This window comes from Macrotis lagotis, chromosome 1 (genome assembly GCF_037893015.1).
Source record: "Macrotis lagotis isolate mMagLag1 chromosome 1, bilby.v1.9.chrom.fasta, whole genome shotgun sequence".
Taxonomy (NCBI): Eukaryota; Metazoa; Chordata; class Mammalia; order Peramelemorphia; family Peramelidae; genus Macrotis; species Macrotis lagotis.
In genome coordinates, this window is record NC_133658.1 from 611403279 (window position 1) to 611411997 (window position 8719).

The 8719-nt window shown below is 33.6% G+C and overlaps 1 protein-coding gene across 7 annotated transcripts in view; it reads left to right on the forward strand.

Moving 5' to 3' along the window:
- C1H2orf76 (chromosome 1 C2orf76 homolog) overlaps positions 1 to 8719 on the forward strand; it is a 127378-nt gene that overhangs the window by 41060 nt on the left and 77599 nt on the right. For all 7 annotated transcript variants that reach the window (XR_012474130.1, XM_074215002.1, XM_074215005.1 and 4 more), the window contains 2 exons: positions 2584 to 2621; positions 8535 to 8616. Coding sequence is in view for 6 of the 7 variants with exons in the window: in XM_074215002.1 (XP_074071103.1) it covers positions 2584 to 2621; positions 8535 to 8616 (120 nt within the window). In the remaining variant the exon portion in view is untranslated. The remainder of the gene's footprint in view (positions 1 to 2583; positions 2622 to 8534; positions 8617 to 8719) is intronic.

The window sequence follows — 8719 nt, forward strand, 5'->3', positions numbered from 1 at the left end:
GTTCCCAGGCAGGAAAAGCAGTATTGCTTTGATTTAACTGTAATTGGATTGCACAAAGGAGGTATCAAGATAAGTAGGTTGGTTGGTGTGAGGTGTCAATGAAGATGTTTTGATATATCAAGAGATTAGTACTTTTTAGTGTATCTGAAGCCTTATAGAGGTTAGCAGTGGTTAGGTTAGGACTTTATTTATTTATTTATTTATAATATTTAAATTCAGCATTTAAGAAATAAAATGGTTTTAATGTATTTTTCTTTCTTTTAAAAATTAAAATTTTTTTTTCAGGTCCAAATTTTCTCCTTCCCTGTACTCCCCCACTACTGAGATAGCAAGAAATATGGTTCATATTATATTAAGCCATACAAAATATATTTCCACTTATTTATTTATATGGTTATTGATAGCTTTGATTTCTTCTTCTGAAAACTGCCTGTTCATATCCTTTGGCCATAAATTGATTGGGGGATGACTCTATCAATTTGTTTGTTTCCTATATATTTGAGAAATGAGACATTTATCAGAGTAACTTGCTGTAAATCCCACACTTTCCCCTTTCTCTCCCCCCTACCCCCAGTTTCCTACTTTTCTTCTAATTTTGGCTGAATTGGTTTTGTTTGTGTAAACATTTTAAATTTAATGTCTTCAGAATTATCCATTTTACCTTCCATGATCTTCTCTACCCTTCTCCCCCCCCTCCATTTGTTCTCCTAATTTGCTTAGGTCACCTTTTCTAAATAATGTACCCATTTTGACTATATCTTGATAGCATGAGATTTTGCTCTATCAGAGTGCTCTCTAGTTTTCTCAGCAATTTTTGTCAAACAGTGAATTCTTGTCCCAAAAGTTTGGATCTTTAGATTCATCAACCCCTAGGTTACTGTAGTCTTTTACTTCTTTATATTTGTGTACCTAATCTATTCTATTGATCAAACATTCTATTTCTTATTCAATACTCAATTGTTCCTATGATTACTACTTGGTTTTTTTGTTGTTGTTGTTTTTTTTTTTTTGCAAGGCAATGGGGTTAAGTGGCTTGCCCAAGGTCACACAGCTAGGTAATTATTAAGTGTCTGAGGTCAGATTTAAACCCAGGTACTCCTGACTCCAGGGCTGGTGCTCTATCCACTGCACCACCTAGCCATCCCTGCTACTTGTAATATATAGTTTGGCATCTGGTACTTCTAAGCTGCCTTCCTTCCTGTTTTTTCATTAATTCACTTGATATTGTTGACTTCTTATGTCTCCAGATGAATTTTGTTGTTATTTTTTTCTACTTCTACAAACTAATTATTTGGTAATTTGATTGGTATAAACTAAGTTTATATAGTACTGCATTTTTTATTATATTGGCTCAATTAATATTTCTCCAATTGTTAAGATCCCTACTCACAATTAGACCTTTTAGAAACAGGTTATACAGTATTGTTGCAAAGTTGTCATCAAAAAAATCGCCATGCTGGTGTTATTGCTGAAATACTGAGGTGCCTTGCTGATATGGAAGGGACCCACATTCTAAAGGCCAAGGCTCTATCAGTATCTAGGCCTCTACCAGAAGTTCCATTTCCTACTAGTCATCACGGGTGATGACTGGAAAAGACAGTGAAAAGGATGTCTTTGTACAACACTCCCCTCACTATAATCAATATAATGTATATGTCATACTATCATTTATTTGATATTATGATCTTCTTTGATTACAAAGGATGACAACAACAAGATCTGTCTTTATTTGTGGGAAGAGTATTTTGTGATTATATTCATATAATTCTTTTGTGTGTCTTGGCAGGTAGACTCCCAAATATTTCATATTGTCTGTAGTTTTTAAAATGGAATTTTTATTTCTTTCTCTTCCTGTTGGGTTTTGTTGGTAATGTATTGAGAAACTGGGGGCAGCTAGGTGTCGCAGTGGATAGAGCACCAACCCTGGAGTCAGGAGTTCAAATCTGGCCTCAGACACTTTTACCTAGCTGTGTGGCCTTGGGCAAGCCATTTCCATTTGCCTTGCAAAAACCTAACCCCCCCCAAAAAAAAAAAACCTGATGACTTTTGTAGGTTTATTTTATATTCTGCAACTTTGCAAAGGTTGTTAATTGTTTCAACTAGGTTTTTTAGTTCAGTCTGGTAATACTCTTTTCAGTGCACTCAGTTGAATTTTCTTATTTCTGGGGTGAACAGATGTTTTGAATCATTTGTGTTTCTTACTGTTGAAACTCTTAAAACTTATGCTGAAATTGAAGGTATTTGCTTTTCCTGTACTTCAAATGTTGAACAATAAGAGGATATGATGTTGCTCATTTATCTCATTCTAAAGGAAAATGTATAGAATTGGGTTAAAGTAGTGGTATATTTCACATAATAAAATGTGATCCAACGAAGTCGTATAAAACGCTTTTATAGATCTGGAATTCTAACAGTTGAAAAAGTTATTTTGTTTTTTACAGAATGTCAAATTTTAAAATAGATATGTCATTTTTCTGATTGCTTTTTCTCAATTTTATTTTTAAGAATAGATTTTTCAATTTTCTAACTTGCTTAAAACAAAAATCCATTGTAATAATTTATAAGATTTAATTCTTCTTTCAGATAAAATGAAGATTATTCATCAGGCACACAAATCAAAGGTAGGTTTGTTAAATATTATATACATATATATGTATATGTTATATATATATGCTTGAGATTTATTATTTGTGACAATGATTATTAGGTAACATTAATATAAGAACGATTTTTTTGTGTTCTTAACTTCTTTGGAGTTATTCTTTTGAAAAACATTAACCTTGATAATAATTTGGAACATATGCCCAAAGGGCAACCAAACTGTGCATGCAGCATTATCACTACCAAGTATGTAATTCCAAAGAGATGATAAAAAAAGGGAAATGTATCTACATACGCAAAAATATTTATGACAGCTCTTTTTGTGGTGGCTAAGAATTGGAAATTGAGAGACATGATGAATTGGCAGATTTCAGAAAAACCTGGAAAGGCTTATATGAACTAATGCAAGTAAAATAAATAGAACTAGGAAACCATTGTAAACAGTAATAGCAACATTGTGTAATGATCAGCTATGAATAACTTAGGCCTTCTCAGCAATACAGTGATCCAAGACAATCACATAGGGTTTATGATAGAAAATGCTTTTCACATCTAGATAAAGAACTAATGGACTCTGAATGCAGAAAGAATAATTTTCACCTTATTTTTGTATTTTTTCTTTTGATCTGTTTCTTTCACCTTATTAACAGTGGTTCTGATATAGCCATTTATATGTGTATATGTACAGAGATTTGTGTATATATGTATATATACACATGTATATATGCATATAGTTTAGATTTGCATACAGACACATACACGTATCATATGAACATAAAACATGCACAAAACAGTTTCTGAAAATTTGTCATTCAAGATATTTGCAAAGAAAAACCTTTCTCTCTAGCCACTAGTTAACCCTTGTGTACTTGTGATTTCTTACCAGATAAAAATAATATGCTGATAGCAACCTAGCTATTGTCCAGATTATGTGGAGGTTGAGCACAATGACTGATTGTTGGGAACAAACCTTGAACCACATAGGGAGCTCTAGACAACAGCTGTCTTCTCTAAGGACTTTTACAGAATCTCAATCTCTCTCTCTCTCTCTCTCTCTCTCTCTCTCTCTCTCTCTCTCTCTCTCTCTCTCTCTCCCCCCCCCTCCCCAAGCCCAGTATGTTAAATTTATTGGCTTATGTGGCATTTAAATAATCTAGTGTATTAATAAAGCAAAGGTTAAGAGTTATTCTCTGGTCACAGATCTTATTCCAAAACCTAACCAGACCTCTAACCAATGTATGCCAGATATTGTGAGGATGGTACACAGTGAGAATTTACATAAATCAGAATATTCTTTTAGCACTACTAGATAAACAATAGAATGGCTTTTATATCTCTGTATTTAAGTTATCTTTGTATTGAAGGGATATACACATGGACAATGGAAAAACCTTGCTTTTCTGGCGCCTACAAAGAACTGGCATTATCATGTCTTAGAAATAATCAAGAAGAAAATTTGACCCATTTAAGACTATATTCAAAAATATAGCCTGTTTTTTTTTTTCAGTTTAGCAGTAATATATTTAAAGTCCACAGGACGGAGCACTTTTCTCTGTGAAGCAAGAGAGTGGTTGAAGTGGTAATACTGAAACAGAAATAAGACAAATATTTTTAATGCTTCTAAGTCATTACCATAAATAAAATTTCTATCATTTCTATCTTTAAGGCAAAATAATATTGTAAGAAGAAATTGTTTCAGCCTTTGATTAAAAATTAGCTTCGGAGACAGACATGTTACATTAGGACATGCATGTATTCTGTGCCACTTTTAATCAAACAATCAAATGATAAAAAAAAATCAAATATTTAAAAATTAAGGCCAAAGTCAGATCCTGGGATAAGTAATACACCCAGCCCTGAGATCTCCAGCATTGTCATCATGAAATAATTATCATGATAATACTTTATTGTATCCTGCAAGTGGGACTCTGGGCTTTCAAAGTTTCTGCCTGGAGAACATTAATATTGTCAGATAATGCTAAGATGGAAAGGCTTCAAATGCAGACTTGGTGATGGACTCTTATTTTTTTCCCTGAGGATCCAATTAACTAAGTCTGGTGAGACTCTTGACCATGTTGATGGAAGATTGATAAATATTATCAGTCATAATAACTCTCGAAGACCATCAATTAAATCAAAGAGGAGGTGTGATTTAAATAGGTGGAAAAAAGAATATTGAAACTAATGAAATCACAAGTTTTTGAACTAGCAAATTATGTTGATGTATATTGTCATCAAGAAATTGGCTAAAGTTCTATAAATTGTTTTCATAGTTACAAAATGGTGTAATATGGTGGAGGAATCCTAACAATTTTTTTTTTAGGTTTTGCAAGGAAAATGGAGTTAAGTGGCTTGCCCAAGGCCACACAGCTAGGTAATTATTAAGTGTCTGAGACCAGATTTGAACCCAGGTACTCCTGACTCCAGGGCTGGTGCTTTATCCACTGTGCCACCTAGCCGCCCCCAGTCCTAACAATTTTTGATGGAAACTTTTGTTATGTATGATTTAAGCATCTAGAAGCTCTTGATATTTGTAAGGTTTTGGTCCAGAACTTTGTTTTTTATTAGTATTGGGAATTCCCAGCAAGCAACATTTTCAAATGCAGTTTTCTTAGAGGCTTGCCTGGGAGAACTGAAGAATTACATGACCTGTTCAGGTCCACAGCTAGAAACTGTCAGATGCAGTTCTTAAATTCCAGGTGGTCCTAACTCCAAGGCTGACTCTCTATTCATTATTTCATGCTGCTTTTCTTATAGGGATAACCTACTCAATCATCTAGAACCTGTTATCTTCAATTATGCTCAGAGTATTCCACAGAAAGTATGTATACAAACTGATAAATGTTTGCTAACACATTTTGGCTAATAAACTGTATTTATGCATGTAACATAAGCAATAAATGTTTACAGCTGGTAATGTGGAAAGAAAATGTAGGAAGCTTGGGTTCAAGTTCTGTCTCTCTCTTCCTTGGCAATTCATTTAATCTCTTTAGTCTTTTCATTTTGGCTCCCTAAGGCTTTTTTGATAACTGACTAAAACTTTTTATGTTAGCTGTTTTGTTAGAAATCTTTCAAAAATTTATTGCATATGTCCCTGCATTCTTGAAGTATGCAGACTCTATTTAAACTGTCTTGGGATTGTAATTGTGAACATCAATGATTATTTCTGCACATTAATACAAGGAATTCCCTTATGGTTTCATTTTTTTATTTTTATTTTTTATTTTAAGGCAATGGGGTTAAGTGACTTGCCCAAGGTCACACAGCTAGGCAATTATTAAGTGAGACTGGATTTAAACTCAGGTCCTCCTGACTTCAGGTGCTCAGGTGCTCTATCCACTGTGCAACCTAGCTCCCCCTCCCCCATGGTTTCTTGATGAGAATTTTGCTTTTAAAAAAGGTCAAGGTGTCTCCTACTATATCCAGAGTCATCTTCATTCATCCTGATCCTATATCTGACCATTTGACCCAGATGGCTTCAGAGGAGAATGTGAGTTTGATGATTTTATAAAACCTTCCCCCATTTAAATCCTGAAAATTGACTTGCTTTTCATGACATCAGTCTCTCCCTATTGTTCATCTAAAAGAATATTCTGATTTATGTAAACTCTCACTGCACCATCCTCACAATACCTGGCATGCATTAGGAAGGACAATTTGCTTCTTACACTATTGTTTTTAAATTATCTTTTTTTGTAACTTTTCTATCCCTTTTCTTGTTCTTCCTTGTCTCTTCTTACTGTTTTCAGAGTGCATAACCATAGTGATTTCTCTTCCTTTCTAATGACTTGGAAACCAGACAACCAGAATTATATGTAAAAATAATGATGAATTGTGAGGAGAATATGAGAGACTCTTCAGTGAATAAAATAATAGCAAGTATGAATAGACTTTGTAAAATCTATTTTAACAGATTCTTTTAGCTTACTCCTTGGATCTCAGACTTGTTCTGAATGGCTGTTATCAGAAAGCTGAGTTTTTGATAGGTGAAATTTTAACTGTATGTGCCAAACTAGGTGATATTTTTAATACTTTTAACAACTTTTAACATCTTATAGAAACCTTTTAAACTCATAATTAAACTCCTAACACTGAATTGGAGCACCAATGATATGCTAGTTTCCCATTATTTTTATGGGAAAATGAGTTTTGAGTTCCAGAAGTATTGGGTCAGCAGGGTTTCTCAGCAGCAGTAATAGTGGAAGGGAGATACAGTAATTTTCCCATGGTAAGAGTACAACTGAAAAAGGTGAGTCTGTGGTTAGGACAACTTTACACTTCTTACTTGAGACATGTTTGTAAATTGGGTATTTTTAAGAAGTGAATTTTCTTTGTAGATACACATGTTAAATAAAACCTTGATTAATTAGAACCCACTCAGACTCAGTTAAATATTTTTTTCTGCATAAAAGAAATTCATTCGTATCAGAGACTGATTTGAGCAACTTAAACTTTAGTTTGTGGGAACTATTTTATCATAAATGAATTAAGCATCTATGAAAGGTCCTGTTGTTCACAGAGTTTTGAACCAGAGTTTTGTTTTTATTGGTATTGGGGATTCCCAGCAAGCAGCATTTTCAGTACAGTAGTCTTAGAGGGTTTTCTGGGGGAACTGAAAAGTTATATGACTGACCCAGGGTCACAAGTCCTCCTGTGCTTTCAACATTGATACAAGGTGGGAGAAATGTTTCAATCAATGTAGAATAATATGCCTTAAAAATTATAAGATCATTTAATGAAGTATTAATACATTAATAAAGAGACATTGTATTGTGTTAGAGAGAGGGATCAAGGAGACCTGATTCACATGCTCCTTCTGACCTAGCAGCTGTGTGTCTTTACGAAAACTTTAGTCATTCATTGTACCAAGATAAGTCTCCTAAAATTTCAGTAAGTTGCTGATCAGGACTAGTAGAAGAAGTTTGTGTTTTTTTTTTTACCAGCACTCTGTTAGGCATGATAGCAGATAGGGAAAAAAGTAAATCAATTCGGGGTGGGCTGAAAAACATATAAAGCAATGGGAAAACAATTAAATGCTAAACCAAAGAACTGACTATAACTTCAGAAGGAACTTGGAGAAGAAATTGATCATGATGAGAAAGAGTTATGTGAAGAAGGTCTTGTCCTGGGCTTTGAAGGTTGGAAAAGTTTTAGATAAATGGGTAGGGCATTTTGAGCAAGGAGAATAGCATAGATAAAGGCATGGAAATAGGAATAAAGGTTCCATTGCTATGCAACCAACCTCAATTAGTTAAAATTTAAGATTAAAAAATAATTGAAAAAATTAAGTGTTATTACTTTCAAGTAAATATAACTGGAATTAGGTTAAAAAAGTGTTGCCTAGGAGGCAGGTAGAAAATAAATTGAATTGATATCAAAGGTCTTGGGTTCAAATCTCAACTTTGATACTACCCATTGACTTGGGGCAAATCATTTTATCAACTTGGACCTCAGTTTCCTTCTTCGTTTAATGAAAGGGTTTGGACCTTTCAGTCTTTTTTATGATCCTATAAATCTGTTTTCTGAAGAGAATGTATTTGTCTTGAGCAAATTCACTGATGGGGAAATTCATTGCTTAATAAGTAATTTGTTTGAAGGAATGAGCTAATTCTTCTATAACACCTAAGGTCTCCATTTATTTGGTCAAATAATTGAAATTTTCTCTATCTGTATGTTAATCCTTTTCTTCTATATAATAACAGTTCTGTCTTAAAAGTACATGAAATAGTTAAAACGAAACTTATTGAATTATTTCCAAATCCTTATTAGCTTAGTCAAGTTTTTAGGTACATGATAGCTGGGTCTTCTTATAATTTCCTTTATTCTAGTTATCCTGCTATAGAATATGACCCATTATGAGAGTCCTAGAATCCATTAGGGAATACAAAGTCCTAGACATTAATATGCTTTTTTTCATTTTTTCCCTTTTTTAGACTAATGAGCTTGTGTTGAGTTTAGAAGATGATGATAGACTCTTGTTAAAAGAAGACTGTACTATGAAAGCAGCTGGTGTCGGTAAGAGTGCATTTATATTGCCTTGAAGGTAGTACTTAGGTTGCTTGCCTTTATGCTGATGACTGGCTGATTATGTTTGGATAGCTTGCTGAAAAGTAAATGC